The sequence below is a fragment of the Phalacrocorax aristotelis genome, unplaced genomic scaffold (assembly GCF_949628215.1).
Source record: "Phalacrocorax aristotelis unplaced genomic scaffold, bGulAri2.1 scaffold_139, whole genome shotgun sequence".
Classification (NCBI taxonomy): domain Eukaryota; kingdom Metazoa; phylum Chordata; class Aves; order Suliformes; family Phalacrocoracidae; genus Phalacrocorax; species Phalacrocorax aristotelis.
Window position 1 is genome coordinate 75877 of NW_027441178.1, and position 25846 is coordinate 101722.

General features: G+C 46.4%; 1 protein-coding gene across 1 annotated transcript in view; it reads left to right on the top strand.

Annotated features, from left to right (window-relative positions):
- LOC142051003 (protein ELYS-like) overlaps window positions 1–25846 on the top strand; it is a gene marked incomplete at its 3' end in the record, with an annotated part of 98734 nt that overhangs the window by 59806 nt on the left and 13082 nt on the right. Inside the window, exons 7-20 of the mRNA XM_075080196.1 lie at window positions 10370–10520; window positions 10951–11083; window positions 11171–11352; window positions 11827–11892; window positions 13880–13975; window positions 14742–14835; window positions 16290–16413; window positions 16541–16597; window positions 17826–17972; window positions 18722–18909; window positions 19081–19225; window positions 19319–19432; window positions 20610–20757; window positions 22291–22374. Of these exons, the coding sequence (XP_074936297.1) occupies window positions 10370–10520; window positions 10951–11083; window positions 11171–11352; window positions 11827–11892; window positions 13880–13975; window positions 14742–14835; window positions 16290–16413; window positions 16541–16597; window positions 17826–17972; window positions 18722–18909; window positions 19081–19225; window positions 19319–19432; window positions 20610–20757; window positions 22291–22374 (1729 nt within the window). The remainder of the gene's footprint in view (window positions 1–10369; window positions 10521–10950; window positions 11084–11170; window positions 11353–11826; window positions 11893–13879; window positions 13976–14741; window positions 14836–16289; window positions 16414–16540; window positions 16598–17825; window positions 17973–18721; window positions 18910–19080; window positions 19226–19318; window positions 19433–20609; window positions 20758–22290; window positions 22375–25846) is intronic.

Here is a 25846-nt window from a genome sequence, read left to right on the forward strand (position 1 = left end):
CAAATCCCTCTTTTAAGGCTCAAAGCCTCATTTTTAACAGCCAAAACCTCACTTTCAGCATCCAAACCCCTCTTTTAACATTCAGTGCCTCATTTAGAGGTCCCAATCCCTCACTGTTACATTCCAGAGCTGTCCTTCAGGTTCAAAGGCTCATTTTAGGTCCCAAACCCTCACTTTTAATGCTCTGTGCCTCCTTTTAAGGTCCCAAACCCTCCCTTTTACCATCAAATCCACTCTATTAATGCTCAAACCGTCATTTTTCCGTTCCAAACCGTGCGTTTTAGAGTCCAAATCCCTTCCGTAAGGATCAAAGCCTCATTTTTAACTTCCAAACCCTCACTTTCAGGGTCCAAACCTGTCTTTCTTAGGTTCAAACCCTCATTATTAGGTCCCAAGCCCTCACTTTTAGGGTTCAAACCCCAGCTTTAAAGCTCACAGCCTCAGTTTTACCACCCAAAGCCTCACTTTCAGGCTCCAAACCCCTCTTTTAATGCTCAGTGCCTCCTTTTAAGTCCCAAACCCTCACTTTTAGCATCCAAACCCACACTTTCAGTGGCCAAAACGTCATTTTTAATCTCCAAAGCCCTCATTTCACCAGCAAAGCCTCAGTTTTAGGTCCCACAGCCTCACTTTCAGGGTCCAAACCCCTCTTTTACTGCTCAGTGTCTCCTTTTAAGGTCCCAAACCCTCTCTTTTAGCATGTAATCCAGTCTTGTAATGCTCAAACCGTCATTTTTCCGTTCCAAACCGTGCGTTTTAGAGTCCAAACCCATTGCTTAAGGCTCAAAGCCTCATTTTTAGGTGCCAAACCCTCACTTCCAGGGTCCAAACCTGTCTTTTAGGTTCACAGCCTCATTTTTAGGTGCCAAACCCTCACTTTCAGGGTCCACACACCTCTATTAAGGAATAAACCCTCATTCTTAGGTCCCAAACCCCCACTTTTCAGGTCCAAAGCTGTCTTTTTCAGGGTCAAACCCTCATGCTTAGGTCCCAAGCCCTCACTTTTAGGGTTCAAACCCCAGCTTTAAAGCTCACAGCCTCAGTTTTACCACCCAAAGCCTCACTTTCAGGCTCCAAACCCCTCTTTTAATGCTCAGTGCCTCCTTTTAAAGTCCCAAACCCTCACATTTAACATCCAAACCTTCACTTTCAGGTGCCAAAACCTCATTTTTAGTGTCCAAAGCCCTCTTTTCACCAGCAAAGCCTCAGTTTTAGGTCCCACAGCCTCACTTTTCAGGTCCAAAGCTGTCTTTTTTAGGGTCAAACCCTCATTCTTAGGTCCCAAGCCCTCACTTTTAGCATTGAATCCACTCTATTAATGCTCAAACCGTCATTTTTTCATTCTAAACTGTGCATTTGAGTCCAAACCCCTTGTTTAAGGCTCAAAGCCTCATTTTTAACAGCCAAACCCTCACTTTCACATCCAAACCTGTCTTTTAGGTTCAAAGCCTCAGTATACGTTCCAAAGTTTCACTTTTAGCATCCAAACCCCTCTTTTAATGCTCAGTGCCTCCTTTTAAGGCCCCAAACCCTCCCTTTTAGCATCCAAACCCGCACCTTCAGGTGCCAAAACCTCATTTTTACTCTCCAAAGCCCTCTTTTCACCAGCAAAGCCTCCGTTTTAGGTCCCACAGCCTCACTTTTCAGGTCCAAAGCTGTCTTTTTTAGGTTCAAACCCTCATTCTTAGGTCCCAAACCCTCACTTTTCAGGTCCAAACCTGTCTTTTTTAGGGTCAAACCCTCATTCTTAGGTCCCAAGCCCTCACTTTTAGCATCTAATCCACTCTATTAATGCTCAAACCGTCATTTTTTCATTCTGAACTGTGCATTTTAGTCCAAACCCCTTGTTTAAGGCTCAAAGCCTCATTTTTAACAGCCAAACCCTCACTTTCACATCCAAACCTGTCTTTTACGTTCAAAGCCTCAGTATACGTTCCAAAGTTTCACTTTTAGCGTCCAAACCCCTCTTTTAGGTTCACAGCCTCAGTTTTAGATCCCAAACCCTCACCTTTAAGGCTCAAAGTCTTATATTAAGTCCCAAAACCCTAATTTTGGGGGTTCCAAACCCGTTTTAAGGAATAAAGCCTCACTTTTAGGTGCCAAACCTGTCTTTCTCAGGGTCAAACCCTCATTCTTAGGTCCCAAGCCCTCACTTTTAGGGTTCAAACCCCAGCTTTAAAGCTCACAGCCTCAGTTTTACCACCCAAAGCCTCACTTTCAGGCTCCAAACCCCTCTTTTAATGCTCAGTGCCTACTTTTAAAGTCCCAAACCCTCACATTTAGCATCCAAACCCTCACTTTCAGGTGCCAAAACCTCATTTTTAGTCTCCAAAGCCCTCTTTTCACCAGCAAAGCCTCAGTTTTAGGTCCCACAGCCTCACTTTCCAGGTCCAAACACCTCTATTAAGGAATAAAGCCTCATTTTTAGGTCCCAAACCCCACTTTTCAGGTCCAAAGCTGTCTTTTTCAGGGTCAAACCCTCATTCTTAGGTCCCAAGCCCTCACTTTTAGGGTTCAAACCCCAGCTTTAAAGCTCACAGCCTCAGTTGTACCACCCAAAGCCTCACTTTCAGGCTCCAAACCCCTCTTTTAATGCTCAGTGCCTCCTTTTAAAGTCCCAAACCCTCACATTTAACATCCAAACCTGCACTTTCAGTGGCCAAAACCTCATTTTTATTCTCCAAAGCCCTCTTTTCACCCGCAAAGCCTCAGTTTTAGCTGCCAAAGCCTCACTTTCAGGGTCCAAACCCCTCTTTTAATGCTCAGTGCCTACTTTTAAAGTCCCAAACCCTCACAATTAACATCAAAACCCGCACTTTCAGGTGCCAAAACCTCATTTTTAATCTCCAAAGCCCTCTTTTAGGTTCACCAGCAAAGCCTCAGTTTTAGGTCCCACAGCCTCACTTTTAGGGTGCAAACCTGTCCTTTAGGTTCAAAGCCTGAGTTTTAGGCCCACAGCCTCACTTTTCAGGTCCAAAGCCTCACTTTTAATGCTCAGTGCCACCTTTTAAGACCCCAAACCCTCCCTTTTAGCATCGAATCCAGTCTCTTAGTGCTCAAACCATCATTTTTCCGTTCCAAACCGTGCGTTTTAGAGTCCAAAGCCCGCCCTTAAGGCTCAAAGCCTCATTTTTAACAGCCAAACCCTCACTGTCACATCCAAACCTGTCTTTTACGTTCAAACCCTCATTCTTAGGTCCCAAGCCCTCACTTTTAGGGTTCAAACACCTCTATTAAGGAATATAGCCTCATGTTTAGGTGCCAAACCCTCACTTTTCAGGTCCAAACCTGTCTTTTTTAGGTTCAAACCCTCATTCTTAGGTCCCAAGCCCTCACTTTTAGCATTGAATCCACTCTATTAATGCTCAAACCGTCATTTTTTCATTCTAAACTGTGCATTTGAGTCCAAACCCCTTGTTTAAGGCTCAAAGCCTCATTTTTAACAGCCAAACCCTCACTTTCACATCCAAACCTGTGTTTTAGGTTCAAAGCCTCAGTATACGTTCCAAAGTTTCACTTTTAGCATCCAAACCCCTCTTTTAATGCTCAGTGCCTCCTTTTAAAGTCCCAAACCCTCCCTTTTAGCATCCAAACCCGCACCTTCAGGTGCCAAAACCTCATTTTTACTCTCCAAAGCCCTCTTTTCACCAGCAAAGCCTCCGTTTTAGGTCCCACAGCCTCACTTTTCAGGTCCAAAGCTGTCTTTTTTAGGTTCAAACCCTCATTCTTAGGTCCCAAACCCTCACTTTTCAGGTCCAAAGCTGTCTTTTTTTAGGTTCAAACCCTCATTCTTAGGTCCCAAGCCCTCACTTTTAGCATCTAATCCACTCTATTAGTGCTCAAACCGTCATTTTTTCATTCTGAACTGTGCATTTTAGTCCAAACCCCTTGTTTAAGGCTCAAAGCCTCATTTTTAACAGCCAAACCCTCACTTTCACATCCAAACCTGTCTTTTATGTTCAAAGCCTCAGTATACGTTCCAAAGTTTCACTTTTAGCATCCAAACCCCTCTTTTAGGTTCACAGCCTCAGTTTTAGATCCCAAACCCTCACCTTTAAGGCTCAAAGTCTTATTTTAAGTCCCAAACCCTCATTTTGGGGGTTCCAAACCCCTGTTTTAAGGCTAAGAGCCTCATTTTTAGGTGCCAAACCCTCACTTTCAGGGTCCACATACCTCTATTAAAGAATAAAGCCTCATTTTTAGGTCCCAAACCCCCACTTCTCAGGTCCAAACCTGTCTTTTAGGTTCACAGCCTCATTTTTAGGTCCCGAACCCTCACTTTTCAGGTCCAAAGGTGTCTTTTTTAGGGTCAAACCCTCATTCTTAGGTCCCAAGCCCTCACTTTTAGGGTTCAAACCCCAGCTTTAAAGCTCACAGCCTCAGTTTTACCACCCAAAGCCTCACTTTCAGGCTCCAAACCCCTCTTTTAATGCTCAGTGCCTACTTTTAAAGTCCCAAACCCTCACCTTTAGCATCCAAACCCGCACTTTCAGGTGCCAAAACCTCATTTTTACTCTCCAGAGCCCTCTTTTCACCAGCAAAGCCTCAGTTTTAGGTCCCAAACCCTCACTTTTCAGGTCCAAACCTGTCTTTCTCAGGGTCAAACCCTCATTCTTAGGTCCCAAGCCCTCACTTTTAGGGTTCAAACCCCAGCTTTAAAGCTCACAGCCTCAGTTTTACCACCCAAAGCCTCACTTTCAGGCTCCAAACCCCTCTTTTAATGCTCAGTGCCTCCTTTTAAAGTCCCAAACCCTCACCTTTAGCATCCAAACCCTCACTTTCAGGTGCCAAAACCTCATTTTTAGTCTCCAAAGCCCTCTTTTCACCAGCAAAGCCTCAGTTTTAGGTCCCACAGCCTCACTTTTCAGGTCCAAAGCTGTCTTTTTTAGGTTCAAACCCTCATTCTTAGGTCCCAAACCCTCACTTTTCAGGTCCAAAGCTGTCTTTTTTAGGTTCAAACCCTCATTCTTAGGCCCCAAGCCCTCACTTTTAGCATTGAATCCACTCTATTAGTGCTCAAACCGTCATTTTTTCATTCTAAACTGTGCATTTTAGTCCAAACCCCTTGTTTAAGGCACAAAGCCTCATTTTTAACAGCCAAACCCTCACTTTCACATCCAAACCTGTCTCTTATGTTCAAAGCCTCAGTATACGTTCCAAAGTTTCACTTTTAGCGTCCAAACCCCTCTTTTAGGTTCACAGCCTCAGTTTTAGATCCCAAACCCTCACCTTTAAGGCTCAAAGTCTTATTTTAAGTCCCAAACCCTCATTTTGGGGGTTCCAAACCCCTGTTTTAAGGCTAAGAGCCTCATTTTTAGGTGCCAAACCCTCACTTTCAGGGTCCACATACCTCTATTAAAGAATAAAGCCTCATTTTTAGGTCCCAAACCCCCACTTCTCAGGTCCAAACCTGTCTTTTAGGTTCACAGCCTCATTTTTAGGTCCCGAACCCTCACTTTTCAGGTCCAAAGGTGTCTTTTTTAGGGTCAAACCCTCATTCTTAGGTCCCAAGCCCTCACTTTTAGGGTTCAAACCCCAGCTTTAAAGCTCACAGCCTCAGTTTTACCACCCAAAGCCTCACTTTCAGGCTCCAAACCCCTCTTTTAATGCTCAATGCCTACTTTTAAAGTCCCAAACCCTCACCTTTAGCATCCAAACCCGCACTTTCAGGTGCCAAAACCTCATTTTTACTCTCCAGAGCCCTCTTTTCACCAGCAAAGCCTCAGTTTTAGGTTCAAACCCTCACTTTTCAGGTCCAAACCTGTCTTTTTTAGGGTCAAACCCTCATTCTTAGGTCCCAAGCCCTCACTTCTAGCATCGAATCCACTCTATTAATGCTCAAACCGTCATTTTTTCATTCTAAACTGTGCATTTGAGTCCAAACCCCTTGTTTAAGGCTCAAAGCCTCATTTTTAACAGCCAAACCCTCACTTTCACATCCAAACCTGTCTTTTACGTTCAAAGCCTCAGTATACGTTCCAAAGTTTCACTTTTAGCATCCAAACCCTTCTTTTAGGTTCACAGCCTCAGTTTTAGATCCCAAACCCTCACCTTTAAGGCTCAAAGTCTTATTTTAAGTCCCAAAACCCTCATTTTGGGGGTTCCAAACCCGTTTTAAGGAATAAAGCCTCACTTTTAGGTGCCAAACCTGTCTTTCTCAGGGTCAAACCCTCATTCTTAGGTCCCAAGCCCTCACTTTTAGGGTTCAAACCCCAGCTTTCAAGCTCACAGCCTCAGTTTTACCACCCAAAGCCTCACTTTCAGGCTCCAAACCCCTCTTTTAATGCTCAGTGCCTCCTTTTAAAGTCCCAAACCCTCACCTTTAGCATCCAAACCCTCACTTTCAGGTGCCAAAACCTCATTTTTAGTCTCCAAAGCCCTCTTTTCACCAGCAAAGCCTCAGTTTTAGGTCCCACAGCCTCACTTTTCAGGTCCAAAGCTGTCTTTTTTAGGTTCAAACCCTCATTCTTAGGTCCCAAACCCTCACTTTTCAGGTCCAAAGCTGTCTTTTTTAGGTTCAAACCCTCATTCTTAGGCCCCAAGCCCTCACTTTTAGCATTGAATCCACTCTATTAGTGCTCAAACCGTCATTTTTTCATTCTAAACTGTGCATTTTAGTCCAAACCCCTTGTTTAAGGCACAAAGCCTCATTTTTAACAGCCAAACCCTCACTTTCACATCCAAACCTGTCTTTTATGTTCAAAGCCTCAGTATACGTTCCAAAGTTTCACTTTTAGCGTCCAAACCCCTCTTTTAGGTTCACAGCCTCAGTTTTAGATCCCAAACCCTCACCTTTAAGGCTCAAAGTCTTATTTTAAGTCCCAAACCCTCATTTTGGGGGTTCCAAACCCCTGTTTTAAGGCTAAGAGCCTCATTTTTAGGTGCCAAGCCCTCACTTTTCAGGTCCAAACCTGTCTTTTAGGTTCACAGCCTCATTTTTTAGGTCCCGAACCCTCACTTTTCAGGTCCAAAGCTGTCTTTTTCAGGGTCAAACCCTCATTCTTAGGTCCCAAGCCCTCACTTTTAGGGTTCAAACCCCAGCTTTAAAGCTCACAGCCTCAGTTTTACCACCCAAAGCCTCACTTTCAGGCTCCAAACCCCTCTTTTAATGCTCAATGCCTCCTTTTAAAGTCCCAAACCCTCACTTTTGGCATCCAAACCCTCACTTTCAGGTGCCAAAACCTCATTTTTAGTGTCCAAAGCCTTCTTTTCACCAGCAAAGCCTCAGTTTTAGGTCCCACAGACTCACTTTCAAGGTCCAAACACCTCTATTAAGGAATAAAGCCTCATTTTTAGGTCCCAAACCACCACTTTTCTGGTCCAAAGCTGTCTTTTTTAGGGTCAAACCCTCATTCTTAGGTCCCAAGCCCTCACTTTTAGCATTGAATCCACTCTATTAATGCTCAAACCGTCATTTTTTCATTCTGAACTGTGCATTTGAGTCCAAACCCCTTGTTTAAGGCTCAAAGCCTCATTTTTAACAGCCAAACCCTCACTTTCACATCCAAACCTGTGTTTTAGGTTCAAAGCCTCAGTATACGTTCCAAAGTTTCACTTTTAGCATCCAAACCCTTCTTTTAGGTTCACAGCCTCAGTTTTAGATCCCAAACCCTCACCTTTAAGGCTCAAAGTCTTATTTTAAGTCCCAAAACCCTCATTTTGGGGGTTCCAAACCCGTTTTAAGGAATAAAGCCTCACTTTTAGGTGCCAAACCTGTCTTTCTCAGGGTCAAACCCTCATTCTTAGGTCCCAAGCCCTCACTTTTAGGGTTCAAACCCCAGCTTTAAAGCTCACAGCCTCAGTTTTACCACCCAAAGCCTCATTTCAGGCTCCAAACCCCTCTTTTAATGCTCAGTGCCTACTTTTAAAGTCCCAAACCCTCACTTTTAGCATCCAAACCCTCACTTTCAGGTGCCAAAACCTCATTTTTATGCTCCAAAGCCCTATTTTCACCAGCAAAGCCTCAGTTTTAGGTCCCACAGCCTCACTTTTCAGGTCCAAAGCTGTCGTCTTTAGGTTCAAACCGTCATTCTTAGGTCCCAAGCCCTCACTTTTAGGGTTCAAACCCCAGCTTTAAAGCTCACAGCCTCAGTTTTACCACCCAAAGCCTCATTTTCAGGCTCCAAACCCCTCTTTTAATGCTCAATGCCTACTTTTAAAGTCCCAAACCCTCACCTTTAGCATCCAAACCTTCACTTTCAGGTGCCAAAACCTCATTTTTATTCTCCAAAGCCCTCTTTTCACCAGCAAAGCCTCAGTTTTAGGTCCCAAACCCTCACTTTTCAGGTCCAAAGCTGTCTTTTTTAGGGTCAAACCCTTATTTTTAGGTCCCAAGCCCTCACTTTTAGCATCTAATCCACTCTATTAATGCTCAAACCATCATTTTTCCGTTCCAAACCGTGCGTTTTAGAGTCCAAAGCCCTTGCTTAAGGCTCAAAGCCTCATTTTTAGGTGCCAAAACCTTACTTTTCAGGTCCAAACCTGTGTTTTAGGTTCAAAGCCTCAGTATACATTCCAAAGTTTCACTTTTAGCATCCAAACCCCTCTTTTAATGCTCAATGCCTCCTTTTAAAGTCCCAAACCCTCACTTTTAGCATCCAAACCCGCACCTTCAGGTGCCAAAACCTCATTTTTACTCTCCAAAGCCCTCTTTTCACCAGCAAAGCCTCAGTTTTAGGTCCCACAGCCTCACTTTTCAGGTCCAAAGCTGTCTTTTTTAGGTCCAAACCCTCATTCTTAGGTCCCAAACCCTCACTCTTCAGGTCCAAAGCTGTCTTTTTTAGGTTCAAACCCTCGTTCTTAGGTCCCAAGCCCTCACTTTTAGCATCTAATCCACTCTATTAGTGCTCAAACCGTCATTTTTTCATTCTGAACTGTGCATTTTAGTCCAAACCCCTTGTTTAAGGCTCAAAGCCTCATTTTTAACAGCCAAACCCTCACTTTCACATCCAAACCTGTCTTTTAGGTTCAAAGCCTCAGTATACGTTCCAAAGTTTCACTTTTAGCATCCAAACCCCTCTTTTAGGTTCACAGCCTCAGTTTTAGATCCCAAACCCTCACCTTTAAGGCTCAAAGTCTTATTTTAAGTCCCAAACCCTCATTTTGGGGGTTCCAAACCCCTGTTTTAAGGCTAAGAGCCTCATTTTTAGGTGCCAAGCCCTCACTTTTCAGGTCCAAACCTGTCTTTTAGGTTCACAGCCTCATTTTTAGGTCCCGAACCCTCACTTTTCAGGTCCAAAGCTGTCTTTTTTAGGGTCAAACCCTCATTCTTAGGTCCCAAGCCCTCACTTTTAGGGTTCAAACCCCAGCTTTAAAGCTCACAGCCTCAGTTTTACCACCCAAAGCCTCACTTTCAGGCTCCAAACCCCTCTTTTAATGCTCAGTGCCTCCTTTTAAAGTCCCAAACCCTCACATTTAGCATCCAAACCCTCACTTTCAGGTGCCAAAACCTCATTTTTAGTGTCCAAAGCCTTCTTTTCACCAGCAAAGCCTCAGTTTTAGGTCCCAAACCCTCACTTTTCAGGTCCAAACCTGTCTTTTTTAGGGTCAAACCCTCATTCTTAGGTCCCAAGCCCTCACTTTTAGCATCTAATCCACTCTATTAATGCTCAAACCGTCATTTTTCCATTCTGAACTGTGCATTTGAGTCCAAACCCCTTGTTTAAGCCTCAAAGTCTCATTTTTAACAGCCAAACCCTCACTTTCACATCCAAACCTGTCTTTTACGTTCAAAGCCTCAGTATACGTTCCAAAGTTTCACTTTTAGCATCCAAACCCCTCTTTTAGGTTCACAGCCTCAGTTTTAGATCCCAAACCCTCACCTTTAAGGCTCAAAGTCTTATTTGAAGTCCCAAACCCTCATTTTGGGGGTTCCAAACACCTGTTTTAAGGCTTAAAGCCTCACTTTTAACAACCAAGAGGGGTCCAGACATCTGTTTTAATGCTCAGTGTCTCCTTTAAAGTCCAAACCCTCACTTTTATGTGTCAAAACCTCCTTTTTAGTGTCCAAACCCCTCTTTTCACCCGCAAAGCCTCATTTTTATATCCCAAACCTTTAGTATTGGCATTGAATGTGGTCTTTGAATGCGCAAACCATCATTTTCTTTTCCAAACTGTGAGTTTTAGAGCCCAGACCCTTCTTCTAACGCATTAAGCCTCATTTAGAGGTCCCAAACCCTCACTGTTAGGGTCCAAACCTGTCTTGTCTTTTTACTATAAAATCTCATTTGTATGTCGCAAAGCTCATGTTTGGGGTCTAAATCCAACTTTTAAGGCTTTTAAGCGCCTGGGAGAGCTAGAGAACAATGCGCGTGTTATGTCTGCTTTTATCTCAGAATGACCCTTCTCTCTCCTGTGATTTTTTCCGCAGCGTTTGGCATCCTGTGTTGAAAAGAACAGGTTGGATCTGACGGGCGGAGCCTTTCCCTTGAGAGGGCAGGGCAGCAAGGCCAAGTTACTCAGCTGTCGGGCTGTAGAAACCTTTCCCACCCACGCAGCCAGAGAAGGCAGCGTTGATGAAGGTTTGTTCCTGATGTCCGTGTTTGGTGACTCTAAACGAAATGGTTTTGGAGTCCAAGCAATGAATGCTGTTCCGTACCCACAGCCTGAAAGTCTTCCATATCTGTGTAGGCTAACTTGTGGGGATTTGTTTGGGTTTTTTTTGCTAAACCTCTTGATCAACTCTTACTGTATGAAAAACTTGATTAGCTAATAATTGTGTGCTTGATTTGGCTTAGGACGGGTACAATCTGAACTCAAAAAGGGGCCAGTATGACTGAAACCTATCACAGAGATGTTTGCTATGGTGTAAACGTTTAAAATGATTCTTACTGAAGTGTTGTGTTTCCTGAGTGATGTAACAGAATGAAGCCAAAATAGAAAGTGGTGTTTTAAAAATATCAGAGAGATTGTATTTGCTTCCACTAAGAAACAATGTCTTGTCTTTTCCAGTCATATCTCCTGTCACCAGTGTCTCAGTCTTCAGCTGGCAAGTGAATACACGTGGCCAGGGAAAACCATCTACTTATTTGGGTGTATTTGACATTAATTGCTGGTATCAGGCTCAAATGCCAGGCTCACTAAGGTCGGTTTTGATGAAGCTGTTTTCAGTACCCCTCCCCATAATTCATTGGAAAGTCGGCGTTTAGCTTCTGCACTTGTTTTCTTTCAGGCCAGAAGAATCCCTTCAGGGATGCCCCTATTTTGCACTGTGGTCACTGGACGCTGTGACAAGCACGACTGCTCCAAACCTCCTTCTGGATGTTGTGGTGCAGGAGCGCAGCCTAAGCTGGAGAGTTCCTCCTTCTTACCCACTACCTGAGCTGTGTTTTCATCCAAGCATCTATAATTTTGGTAGGTATTACACGGCTTTGAATAGTGATAAGCTTAAACCGAGCTCAAATGCCATTTATTGGTTCTCCTGTTCACCGTTTGTCACGCAAAAACCCAACCAAACCGAAAAACCCCAACCCCCCACCCACCCACCTCTGATCTCATTGTACTGACCAAGTGTGTGCTGTTGTTACGCCTGTCTGACAGGCGGCTGGGTCTGGGGGTTGGGTGCTTCTGTAACGCAGCCCGTGACGTGGTGCTGGTGATCAGATGAAATGACTCTGGGCTGAAGCTCAAAGCGCAGCACCTCGATAGCCCTGGAGGTAAAATTTCTACACTCGGTCATCACTTTTCTAAAAGAGGTTGTAAGTGCTCTGAGGAGGAGAACGGGTACTCAGTTGTACCTTTCCAGAGGCTGCTATGACAGAAATGTAAACTGGTGCTTCCATCACGGTGAGAGTATGGAATGTTGTCCAGCGTTCGTTGTCTCTGCAGATGGCAGGTGCTTGCTGAGCTCTGGAGTTGTTCATATGACATGCAGCGGCTTCCAGAAGGAGGTGAGCTTTTACTGTGTCTTTATTGAGAATGTCAAGAGATGGACCTTTCCTAAGCTTTCCATGGCGCCGCTTTTAGCGTCAGAGACCATTTCATGCTCCTCCTGCCCATCCACACGCGTAACTGCAATTGTACCCTGCCAGTTTTATGCAAATGGTGATGTCTGAGGTCCCCTCTTGGGCGTGTAAACCCACCGTTGCCTCCCGTTGAAGCACGATCAGGGCCTGAATGTCTAGAAAGGAAGGCAGCGCTGCTCTAGGAGCAGGACGAGAAAGTCGGGGAAAGCTGTTCCTTCTCTCTCATCAATGAGTGCAACTGCCTGCATGGTCCTGAGTTTGGGTTTTGATCCCTGATGAGCTGGGAAAAGGAGGGCAGACTGGAGAAAAGGAAGCATCGTTCCCTCAGAACAACCTTCCCCCCGTCAGTTCCTCAAAGCATGAGGTTCCGTGCAGGAGGTTAGAATTAGCCTTTGGTAAGTTGTCATGTCAGAGGGAAAGTTTCCTGTGCTCCTCCCAGCAACAAGCAGCCCAGCCTGTGATGCCCGAGTGAGGGCACAGTTAGAAACAAGCACTTACTGTTGGTGGTTGGGATGTTGAAAGCAGGTGGGATTCTCCTTTTCTTTTGTCTGCTACGTTTAGGAGGAGCAGTTTAGACGCGGTCTTGTCAGCTGCTGCCCGGACAGGTTCTGTAGGGCTTCTGACCGGCTGCATTAAGCTTTGGACATCTAAAGGTAACACTTCTTATGTGGTTTTTTGTGTTGCATATTTTTTTAGTTTGGAATTCTTGATTCATTTCTTTGTTGTTCTCTTTAAAAAAAGAGCAGCCAAGTTCTGCTGCTAATGTAGAGTTTGCCCTTGACTGGACACGGAGCAAAGTGATCTATACAAAATTTGACCAAATCTGTGAGTACTAGTGCAGCCATGCTGCAAACCTAGAGTCATTCTTTCCAGCTGAGCTCATTCAGTGATCTGCTGGTAGATGGTCTTGCCCGCAGATCTGGAAGTGCGCTTTGCGACTCTGAACTTGCTCTGCAGGCTGACGCTTTCATACTTGCTCTTGAAAAGGTGTTGTGCTGTTTGACGGCTCCTGCAGCTCCACTGACCCGCAGAGGTTACAGGCTCTTCAGCGCCGCCAGTTGCTTTTGAGCAACCTTAGCAGAGTCTTAAACTGCTTTCTAACAGCAGCCCACGAGCTGGCTGGAGAAGGTTTGTCACAGTATTTCTAACTTGGTGGTATGTTTTATTAAGATTTGGGATGATGCTGGGGCTGTAATTGTGGAAAGAGGAGCTGCTGTTGGTTTTGCTGATGGGCAGAAAGTCAGATGTAGCGGGGAGAAGGGGCTTAAATGGGAGGGGTTGGGGCTGCCACTTAACGCGCGTTGAGTTCAGGGCAAGAGTTTGTTGTGGGGCTGGTGCGAGTGGGTGGGGAGGCTGCGTTCAGCAAGGAGCTGTGCACGCACCCGGCTTGAAATTACAGCAGCGGGATGTGGCACTGTGACAAATACTCCCTTTGATTGTCAGCTAGCAGTGCGTAATTGCATGCAAATATTGGATTGGAAATTACTAAAAAAGGAAAGGAAGCATGAATGAGTGACATGTGAAGTGAGTTGCATGAGTTTCTATGACTGTTTCTATTACCAATTGTTCTTGGCATATTGAGGAGGAAAGAGAATATCCCTTTGCTAGAGTAAAAATCTCTGCTCTGTGAAAAACAGATGTCTTATCCATGAGTGGATTTAACTGTTCAGGCTTTCCTTTTTTTATGTAACTGTTAGTGAATCTGCTTCTTTGTAGGGGTTGCTTGTGATTGTGGGTTTTTTCTTCAGATAAGGATGTGTTACGGAGTGAAAAAAATGCAGAGGCAAAGATTTCTACCGTGTTATTTTTCTACTTTCGCTTTAGTGCAATGAGGGGAGTTTTATTAAAAAACAAAACAAAGCAAAAGAAATTGCATACCAACAGTCCTCTTAAGCTTGTTTTTACCTGTTTTGCAGACTTGACAAAGAAGCTGGCAGAAACCAGCCTCACAGCTTTGTATGCTCGAGTGGTCCTCTGGTTCTGTTGGTCCCGTCTCCTGCCCGAGGGCTCAGGTAAGCATAAACTGTCCTGCATTTGTAGCAGTAAGTGGCTCCTATGAACACCTGCTTAGGCATGGTTCTGTCAGTGCTTCATCAATACCAAGCCGTGCCGGTTCAGTGACAGCAGATGCTGAAGTTCTGCTGCTGAAATGGAGGTTTGACTGGTTTTTTCCAACTACGTCGTGTAGAATGATGCCAACAGTTTCTTTCCGGGGTGTTTCTCAGAAATAGCACTAAGCCTCTGAGTGAAGGAGTTGTTTAAAATCCCAAGTATTTCAAGCTGTGGGCATGAGCAAGTAACTCCTAAAGCACCAACACGGGAATGCTTGATTTTACAGTAAAGGCACGGCCTGCATGTTTTGAACTTGTTACTGATTGTTTGAGGAAAAAATACACCTTGGAAATAGTTCATCATTTGGATGGGTTATAAATTCTGTTGTCAGCCTTAATTGCCTTACGCATGCTCACGTGACATGTTTAAACACCCATTCCCTTTGAGAATTGGGGTTTTTTCTTTATAGTGAACCTCAGCTGACACTACATGTTCTGGATGCGACCTCAGCTGTAAACTTGAAATGGCGCTTGGGACAAGAAGGAATTGACTCCTGTGTCTTCGGTCTCTTTTAGCAAAGGCAGAAGGAGGATTGGCTGCTTTCAAAGTCGGAGGCTGGCCTGTGATTTTGGTGCTCGCTTGTGTGTTCTGTCTTTTTTAGTCAAAAACTGTAGGTTGAAAATGTGATATTCCCTCTTTAACTTACTTCTTATTTATTGCCTGTAGGAGGTGATATGCGTTTCTCTAGACCTTTCTACAATTATCCTCTGATTCAGAGCTACTACACGGGTCATCGACAGAAACTGGAGCGTTTATCAAGGTAAGACGTGCAGGAAAGCTCTAGAACAGTTCCACTGCAAATTCAGAAGCGGCAGCGAGTGGCTTTTCCATCAACAGCTGCATTTGCTACGCTTCGTGCATTTGCCGGCAACAGCCCTGACTTCAGTGATGCGCGTGTTCTGCAGAACACAGAGGTTACTTTCCTGGGTTAAAACGTTGATATATACCTCTGCTTAGTGCCCTTTGTTGGTATCATCGTTTCTTTGAAGCGCACGTAATTCACTGGCTATTCTGTGTGATTTGTGACTACTGCAAAAGGGCATGTGATGAGGACAGGATCCGTCACGGCCAGGTCAGCAAGGCACGGCCTTTGCAGAGCAATTGTTCTGGACACAGAAGAAAGCATGTTTTAAAAACCAAAAATAATCTCTCTCCTTGACGAGTAGTAGATGGCGATAAGGGGATTGGCCCAAATCTCCTACTCCCAAGCACCGCGGTGTCCTTGAAGGAGATGGGCAGAGGTCCACGCAGCTGGCACAGCCAGCGCTCTCCTGGCGACTGGATAAAAGTGCCTTCCTCACGGGAACTCCCTTTCCTGGACTGGCTCCCTGGCATACAGGTGATGTGCCTTGGGTTAGGTGAGAGCAGATTTTAATTTGGCACCTGTACTGTAACTAAAGCAAGTCCTAAAGAAGCTCAGGCTGTGGCACCGTGAACAAGGTGCTGCAGGAGGAGTCCAGGTGGAAGCTGCTCTATGTCAGGCGTTGGCTTTCAAGCTCCTCTTCCTGAGGTTCCTTCTGAGGTAACTCTCGTACAGGCTCACGGGCTCCTTAGAAGCACCACCTCCAGCGTGCTGCTTCTGTTCGTCCTCCTCGGGAAATGAAAGGCTGGCGTCGCAGCCCGCAGGAGCCTGCGATGGGCTTCTGAGGAGTGCAGTGTTTAACAGGCCAGCCCTCCGTCACTGTGATGGCATGTGCAGAGGCACAAACGTGCTGCTTCAGGTGGTACCAGAATTCAGCTGTGGGCTCAGCTTTGTGACCGTGACTGTTTTTCAGTAACAGAAGCGAGGTGCTGAGAACAAAGCCGGACATTTCCGTGCTGTGGTCTCACCGCTGTGTGTGGGAACAGTCCCGCTGGAGGCGTGAGATTTGGGGTAGCTTTGCTCACGCTGCCTTTGTATTACAAGTAATGCGGCACAAAAGAAAACCTGAAAACTAAAAGGTCACTGCAACTTTCCCCGTAATAGGGGAGCTTCTAGGATTCCTACTTGGAACTCCTTTAATAGCTCACTATGATCTAATGAACACCTTTCACCTGACTGAGAAATTTCTTTCCAGTCTATTTCAAGTCACGATCATGCCTGTGTATGTTTGTTCCGTTCTTGGGCTCGTGGGAGCTTTTGCTGGGTTTGTTTTGGCTGGAGGAAATCTGTGACACCGCGAGGCTGGAATTAGTGTTTTCCTCTGTGCAAATCCTCGCTACGTTTTGTTCCAGAGGCAAATGGGACTCTGACTGCCTGACGGTCGATGGGATGGTTTCCCAGTTGGGAGACCAAGTTGAGGAGATGTGGCAGAGAGAGGAAGGAGGAACTGGGAAATACCCACCTCCTAGTTTACGGGTGAGTGTTGTGTTCCCTGAAAACAACCACCACCACCACAAACCCCAGCCCCAGCCCAGCCCTCCCCCAAAGCCAATGATTTCTCAAAGAGAGGAGTTTTTAAAAACCTTTTCCCTTTTCATTCCAGGCACTGCGGGAGCTCTATTTGCTAGAAGGCATTGAAGAAAGCCACAAACATGCAATTGTATCCCTTGGAGTTATTTCTGTCACACCTCCAGCATACGCGCATCAGGGGTCTGAAATGTCTGTCACCTACGCGTTCGATGCATTTTCTAATTTATGATTCAAACACAGTGCAAGGGAAAACATGTAGTTTAGAATGAAGGCACAGAAGGAAGCTTTGATTATTTCTTTGTACTGTGGATTGTTTAGGAATTTTTAAAACGTTTTGTTGCAAAGCCTTTTCTGATGTGAGAAAACAGGTTTACTAAGCAACGTTAAAGGTAGAAAGCTCCCTTAGGTTTTCTCAAAATTTAGACACAGTTTTTCATTTTTGAAGCACCCACAGCTGTAGCAAACGGCTGCTGCCTCGAGCGATGCACTAGAATGTGCTGCTTCAGAGCAAAAGGATTTCTGACAGCGGTTTACCAGGACCTGATTTTGCTGAAATCATCCATTTTCCAGCACAGCTAAGAGGGCTTGCTTTTGTGCTGTTACAAGAGCAGGCACACAGAATAATAAAGAGAGAGAGAAGAGAAAAGCCACTGGGCAGAAACTGAATTTTTAAGCTGCCGAAATGCACTGTGTTGCTTTGGTTGTTTGTTGCCTGACCCGAGGGGGGAGCCTAGAGAGCAGGGGCTTTAAAAGCTGTTGCACCCCGGAGCTCTCTGATGAGAATACACCCCCCAAAACAGCTGTCAGAAAGAGAAAACGACACTGCCGATGAGTGATCCAGGTACTGGTTCAAATCCAGTTTTAATCATTCAGAGCTAAGCTGTGCTGTAAGGACACCCTCATTTCAGTTGTTTCATATACGCTGGAAAGGAGGGAAAAACCAGCTGTAGAACTTGTTTGCTTTAATAATCAAGCATTGGCCGTTCACGTGTTTTGAATGTCCAGCCGGTGGCTCCAGTGACTAAAGAGGGAGCCTGAGTTTCCAACGGAACTGTTTAAATATCGAAAGGCAACCTTTCTGAATGCCTTAGAGAAATCAGAGAGTCTGTCTTTCTGGTTATTTATTCAGAATGCAATTTTGTTGTTAGGGCCTGACTATCTTCAGGTTGCAACAGCATAAAACGGCAGGACTAATACATGAGTATTTTCTGCGTCCTACCACTATGATATTTTTATTTCCTTTTATTATTTATTCCTATTATATTAATCATAGGAATAATATTATTTCATGTGATTATTTCAGGGATAAATTGTTGGTCTTGCAAATTTATTAGCGTTAATTAGATACTTGATATCAGCCAATTTACTTGCTGCTAGACATCATGCATTCCTTTCGGAACAAAACAGAAGCTTCCGTCAACTCCTTCGCAGCTGCCTTTGCCATCCCTTGGAGTTTCGTGAAGCTGATTAAAGGGTTTTGGCTTCTAGATCACAATGATTATGACGTAAGTATGTGACAGTTTAGTTAGGCAAACATTGCAGTACAAAGCCATGATCTATCAAATGGTTTTTAAAAATTGGTGCTTTGCTAATAACAGGTGATAAACCATGGGAAGCTTTTTTTGTACTTCTGCTCCAGCAGCACCTTCAGCAAGACGTGATGATCTGCAGTTTGGTTTCCGTTACGTTGGCAGGAAATGGATTAAGGCAGTGACAAAGCTGCCTTTAATAATGCTTGACACGTGACTTGCCAAAGCCATCTGTTTGGGTTGTTTCCAGCAGAGCAGGCGCGCACTTTCTCAGACGCAGTGGTTTGGGTACTTTAAATATTCAAAATACCATCCCGGCAGCGTGATTTGAGGTGGAAGACTGCAAAAATGACTTTTCCATCTAATTCATGTTCCTGCTGATGCTGAATGGTGTTCTTTGCCTGTCACGATGTCAGTATAACCTGCTTGCCTGGGAGAATAACCTGTAGTTATAAAAGGTGATGTTTGCATACGGAGATTTGGTGGTCCTAGAAAAGTGAGAATCGCTCCTTTTAAAAGACTCCCTTTGCTCCGTACGGCTCACTGAATATTTTTTGCTGCAAATCCTTCAGAATTTACATTTGCCTGTCCTGTATCAAGTCTTTCATTAGTCATCGCCTCAGTTTCTGTAACAGACCTTCACCCTCACTGAAGACACTTTTGAATAGCTTTGTTGCGTGCGTGTGTGTATATATCTCAGTAAAGCTGATCTCTGACTCCTGCAGAGCTCCCTGGCCCTGCTCTTTCATCCGGCTGCAATCAAACCTGTGTCGTGGCAACACGTGAGAGTTCTTCAGTCCCTCGTGTGCCAAGGAGAGCATGGGCGAGCCCTCAGATACACACAGATGATGAAGCCGTCGTTCTCAAGCAGTCGTGAAGTGCGGCTCTTCCTCACTGTGCTGTTGTCCAACAGGTAAAGAAATATATGCCACCATTTTGGCATTGAAATCCTGTGAAAGGTGGAGAACAAACAACAGAAATCACAAACCCCTAAATTTCCTTTAAACTTTGAGCACAATAGTTGAGGGGCATCTTTTTTGTTATCCTATTAATATTCCTTTACATCTCGAAAAATCAATTACAGGTGCACGGCGGAGGCTTGGGCTCTGCTGCAGCAACACACCACTAAGGTAAACATGGACGAACTACTAAAACACATGTATGACATGTGTCGGGAGATGGGGCTGGTGGAAGACTTCCTGAAGCTGCCTTTCACAGGCTCCGAACAAGTAAGTGCGGACAAGAAGAAAACCTTCATCCCTCTTTGCAAAGAGAAGAGGCAGTATCGTCATCTATTGTTTTAAATGTGATATTTCTCATAGAAGTGTGTGGAGAAATTTTTACGGAACCCTGGCATTCTTTCAGTCCACCGTCTGCAGCGTGCCCACTACGTCCCAGCAGCACAGCTGACCCAGGCGATGAACGTTCATCTCACGGTAAGCGTAGAAGTTCTGCCGAGTGGGCCGGTTTCTCTCAGGGGTTACGAACCGGTTTAACAGCGCTCGGTGAGAATCCTGCTTTCCTTATCACACCCTTCTTTGAAATACCAGGAACGAGCCTCTACACCTTACGTTACAGCTGAACCCAAAAGTGGAACAAAATGTTTCGCTGCTCCAACGCTGCCCTGTGAAGTTGTAAATTCAATGTTCCAGGCTGTTGTTGGCTCCGCTTCTGATAGTTTGTTTGCATCTGAGGAATCAATAGATCTCTTCCCTGTCAGCCGCTCTCACCACTCAGTTATTCAGAGATGTATGGTATGGAGGGCTGGGATTATTGGAAGTTGTTTGGGTCACTGTGGAATGAAGAGAGTGTTGTGTGTATCTCTTGTACCTTGCACGCAACTCTCTCTCTCTTGCTGAGAGCGGTCGGGATGCCAATCCACAGGCAAAATTTGCACCGTGGGGTGTTCTTTTTTTGTGTTATTTCCTCAAATTATAGCGTGAGCTCTGCAGTTCCACAGCTTTCATTTTACCACTTTTAGGACAGAAATTCCTACCTAACTTCGGTATCTCAAAATAGGCAGGTCAAAGCCTGTGTCATGGGAACTTCTGTGGTGGTTCTGTGATCCATGTGCTGTTTTGGGGAACCATAGTTCTCCGGGGAAGCAAACGTACCCAGGTGGCTTTGGAAGGTTTAGGTCCTGCGTTTGAAAGCTTCCATCCAGGGGGAAGGGGTGTGTAGGTAGCTTTCTCTTCCTCATTTTAATCGTCACTTCCTTTTGTCCAACGTAACCCGCCGTTGCCCTGGAGATTCAGTCACCTGGGGCAGTGGCGTTTCAGGAAAAACAAGGGCAAGGCTGCTGTTTTGTCAGCCACGTGAAACTTGTGGGTGCTGACGAGCGTGTCAGAATCAGGTTCTGCAGAGTGCGGGAATGGTTTTAAGTTATAGCTGTAGGTTCTGTTGTTATTCCAGTCTTCCTTCGGCTTGGCTAAAAATACCGGGTGAAGCTGGTGTGCGCTGATGGTCAGAACTGGCTGCCGTTCTGTGCCGTGGGTGTATTTTACTGCACCTGTAGAGGAAACATATTCACTAATTTGAAATAGCACCGAGAGTTCCGTGCAATGAACTCCTTGTCATTAGTTACCTTCTTGCTTTACGCTTTTTGTTCATCAGAATGATCATGCTCCTCGCTGGAGACAGAGAGCAGTTGCCAGAAATTCTCTCTCAGGCCAACACGGCAAGACCCTTCCTAGAGGTCCGAGGCAGCTGGCTGCAGGGAGAGCCAAGCCTTCCCATCTGCCTTCATCCGGACCAAGAGGAGGTAATTTTTCAGGGGGGAACATAACGCACAACTAACCATCGCTTTGATTGCACAAGGCTGATCGTTTTTCCCTCGTGCTTTACAGCCGCAAGAGCAAAGCTGTTCTCAACGGTAACAAAACCAGCTAATGCAGGATATGTGGATCCAAGAGCACCTTTCAGCAGTCGTGTATTGGCCAAAGGTAGGGAGTTATGGGTAGGAAACGAGCAGAAGCCCAGTTGAGAGAGAGTTTTTTCTGTTATGATAATGTTTGTTATGCAAAATAGATATATTTACACTATGGTAAATGTGTTTAGAGAATTTAAGAGAGCTGGAACGAAAACAATGATGAGCATCAAGCTGTTGGTGTACACATCTTGCTAGACTTGATTGTGTGATCAAATAGTGATCTCTTCCCACTTGCTGACACCTTTCTGCTTTGTTTCTGCCTCTTTCACTTAAAAATAGGCAGAACGATAAAGAGCAGGAAAGAGGCCAGTAGCTGTCAGATGAGTTTCCTACAGGTGGTAGGGCCAAATCAACCTCAGTTCTGGTATATTTGGACTTGAGGGCAATGAAGGTCAGTTACTGTCCTTCTCTGCTGTCCTTTTGTCATGAGAAAAGACCAAGACCTTGGACAGATCGTACTACAAGGACATGCCCAGCATGCAAATAAGGCCGCAGATAACTAAGTAGTTTAATCCCCCATCAGAACCCCTTCTCATGGAAGATGACTCTCAAGGTTGTCAGCGCACTCCATTTATTTGCTGCAATTCATCCCTTCCCATGTAACCAACCATAACTAGCTTGTGGTGGGGAAGAAGCAAGCTCCAGGCAGAAGCCAGTCCATAGTCTCTTGTGAGTTGTTAGGCAATGCTTGTAACCTCTTAGTCTAGGCCAGTCGGAAAATGCTATGAAATAATAGAATTTCACATAGTAAGGTAGCATTTGTTTCTTACGTTGCTGGTACTTTTGTCTTCTGTGCAAAACTTGCAGGTTTCCATCGCAGGAATGCTGTTCCCACCAAAGCAGTCACGATAACGAGTGCCTTTGGATGCTCGGAGAGAAATGTTCTGCGGTTCCTTTTGAATGACATCTGTTCCTCAAATAAAAAGCGTTTCCCAATGCACTGTGCTGTGTGGGTGACCCATACGTGAGGCAGAGGGAAAAATGCAAGTGGCGGTTCCTGATGTGCCTGTTGGTTCAGGTCACTCACTCCTGGGCTGTGCATCACCCGGCGTGGTTCAAGAGCAGGCTTATCCCACAGCAGCCATCGGTGTGGTGTGCCTTGCTCTTGAACTGGGTTTAAACCCAGACTAGACCATGATTTATTAGTGAAAGCCTGATTGCTGGTAGTTTGATACTATGGCTGTAATTTGAATACAGACAGAGAGAAGGATGCAGGAAGGAGGTGTGTGACTTCTGTGAACACCGACAGCACAAGCGTGTGTGACCCTAGGAATCCAGGGCACAGGAAAGCCTTTGCTTCTGATCCAGCCTATTGGTCTCAGAGGAGCTTCCTAAAGGACGAGAACGGCATGCTCGTCTCCGCAGGATCCAGCAGTTCTGTGGGCCAGGTAAGCCTTGAGTCAAAGAACCAGCTGGAAGCAGCTGTCACTAATACGCAGCTGGAGGCCGGTCAGTTCCTTTATCTCCCGTTACTAACACTCATGTCAGCGTAACGCAAAAGACCGGCATTTATCACTTTCCTGGTGTGAAGCAGTGGCTAGATTTTATCTGCATTTCTGTCCTCCTGGAACTGAGTGCTACTGTCAAGTGTGCTTGCCAGTCTTGATTCTTAATTTAAACAGTCAGTCAGGGCTCTCCTGGCAGACAGCAGTGCTTGTGTGTGCATTTGCTTTCTACTCTCTGAAGAGGAGGCACTTGATGGTTTGTTAGAGAAAGATCTCTGGTGATCATGGTCAGGGAGTGCTGGAGAGCTCCTGGCACGGTTACAACGCCACTCTGCCGGCGTACGGTCAGACGGGCTCAGGGGAGAGCCCATGAGCGACGATCGGGTATGGTGCGAACAGAGGCTGGGTGCCCGTTGTGCGCCAAGAGCTCTTCAAAGCCCCCCGCACTCGGGAGAACCACAAGCAGTGCCAGGTGGGATTAGCACAAAGTGATGCTACATGGAGTAAATGGGTCGCACTGATCACCCAGCAGGCTCGAGTAGGGAACCCCAGTGGCCCGGGAGTCTTGGAAGTGACCATGGGCTGGCCAGAAGGCAAAGACTTTGGAATATGACCAGAGGAGGGGGTGACACGTGCTGAAGAGGCCCCACTGTATAACAAACTGCCAGAAAATGAGAAGCAGTATGCCCTGTTTACTGATGGGTCCTGTCGCCTTGTGGGAAAGCACCGGAGATGGAAGGCTGCTGTATGGAGTCCTACACGACAAGTAGCAGAAACTGCTGAAGGAGAAGGTGAATCGAGTCAGTTTGCAGAGGTAAAGGCCATCCAGCTGGCCTTAGACATTGCTGAACGGGAAAAGTGGCCAGTGCTCTATCTCTGTACTGACTCCTGGATGGTGGCAAATGCCCTGTGGGGCTGGCTGCAGCAATGGAAGCAGAACTGGCAGCGCAGAGGCAAACCCATGTGGGCTGCCGCACTGGGGCAAGATATTGCTGCCCAGGAAGAGAACCTGGTTGTAAAGGTACGGCATGTGGATGCTCACATCCCCAAGAGTCGGGCCACTGAAGAGCATCGAAACAACCAGCAGGTAGATCAGGCTGCCAAGATTGAAGTGGCTGAGGTGGATCTGGACTGGCAGCAAAAGGGTGAACTATTTCTAGCTCGGTGGGCCCATGACACCTCAGGCCATCAAGGGAGAGATGCAACATAGAGTGGGCTCGTGATCGAGGGGTGGACTTGACCATGGATGTTATTGCACAGGTTATCCACGAATGTGACACGTGCGCTGCAATCAAGCAAGCAAAGCGGGTAAAGCCTCTGTGGTGTGGGGGACGATGGCTGAAATATAAATATGGGGAGGCCTGGCACATTGACTATATCACACTCCCACAGACCCGCCAAGGCAAGCGCCATGGGCTTACAATGGTAGAAACATTGACTGACTGGCTGGAAACATCTCCTGTCCCCCACGCCACTGCCCGGAACGCTCTCCTGGGTCTGGAAAAACAAGTGCTGTGGCGACATGGCACCCCAGAGAGAACTGAGTCAGACAACGGGACTCATTTCCGAAACAACCTCATAGACCCCTGGGCCAAAGAGCGCGGCATTGAGTGGGTGTATCACACCCCCTGTCACGCACCAGCCTCTGGGAAAATGGAGGGGTACAATGGACTGTTAAAAGCTACGCTGAGAGCAAGGGGGGGTGGGACATTCAGGCCCTGGGGTGCACATTTGGCAAAAGCCACGTGGTTAGTCAACAGGAGGGGATCTGCCAGGCGAGCTGGCCCTGCCCAGTCAGAAATCCTACATCCTGTGGGAGGGGATGGAGGCCCTGTAGCGCACGCAAAAAGTACGCTGGGCAACACAGTCTGGGTCCTCCCTGCCTCAGGCAAAGGCAAAGCCGTTCGTGGGATTGCTTTTGCTCGAGGACCTGGGTGCACTTGGTGGGTGATGCGGGAGGACGGAGAAGTCCGACGTGTGCCTCAAGGGGGTTTGATTTTGGGCGAAAACAGGCAATGAACTGAATGGGGCAATGCGAACTGCTGTATAATACTGTGTGTCACCTCTGTGTTGTATCCACGATACCAGAGTACGAGCCTCCCAAGCCATGGAAGATAAACTGCGACACAAGCAAAGTGCAGCAGTGACGGAAGGATGCCTGACTCGGCGTGCAGCAGCCCAGGTATGGGACCTGGGCATGGCGTGAGCGGTGTGGAATAAGGGGAGGCGGCTGTGCTGGTTTTGGCTGAGAAGGGGTTAATTCTCCTCACCGTGGGGGGCGGCTGCCTTTCCGGCTTCCCGCGCTCTGCCGCGGGGGGGTGGGGGTGGGGGGGTGCTGGGAGGGGCGGGGCCGCGGTGGGGGCGGCTGACCCCGACTGGCCAGTGGCATGTTCACTCCATACCACGTGACACCACGACCAGGATATTAAGGGGGGGGGGTGAGGTGGGGTGCGGGGGGCAGTTGCGGCTCGGGAGCGGGGCGGCGGCGGGTCGGCGGTGGGTGAGCGGCTGCGGCGCGTGGGGTTTGTTCCCGCGGTTCGTTCCCCCTCTCCGCCCCCCCCCCTTCCCACCCCTTTCCCCCCACCCCGCGGGGCTTTGCGCCTCTCGTTGTTCTCCTTTCCATTGCATTTCTGTTGTTGTTTCTTTTAATTTCATTTATGAAACTGCTCTTATCCCAACGCACGAGCGTTACCCTTCTGATTCCCTCCGCCATCTACCGGTGGGGAGGGGGCGAGCGACTGTGTGGGGCTGAGCTGCCGGCCAAACCACCACAGGCCCTAGAAGTGAAGGTTTGGAATTTAAAACGGAGGCTTTTAGCTTTCAAAGTGGGGTATGGACCCTGAAAGTGAGGGTTGGAGCCTATAGATGAGGCTTTTAGCCTTAAACGAGGGGTTTGGATCCTAAAAGGCACGGTTTTGAAAGAAAAACTGATGGTTAGAGCATGAAAGGACTGGAGTCGCTGCTAAAAGTGAGGGTTTGGGAGCTAAAGAGGAGGGACTGAGCGTTACAAGTGGGGTTTGGATGCTGGAAGTGCGGCTTTGGGTGTTAAAAGTGAGGCTTTGACTTTTAAAAGAGGAATTTGAACCCTGCAAGGGAGGGTTTGGCTGTTACAAATGAGGCTTTGAGCTTTAAAAGAGGGCTTTGGACAATAAAATGGAGGCTTTTGAACTTAAAAATGAGGGTTTGTCCCTAAAAAGGAGGGGTTTGGGTCCTAAAAGTGAGGGTTGGTTTGGGAACAAAAAAGGATGCTTTGAGCCCGAAACGATGATTTAGACCCTAAATGTGAGGCTTTGCAAGATATAAATGAGGTTTTGTCAGTAAAAAAGGCAGGTCTGGACCCTAGCAGTGAGGGTTTGGGACATCTAAATGAGTCTTTTGGATTTAAAAGAGGGGTTTGGGCTCTAAAACTCATGGTTTGCAACAAAAAACTTACGGTTTGAGCAATAATGTAGTCGATTTGATGCTAAAAGTGAGGG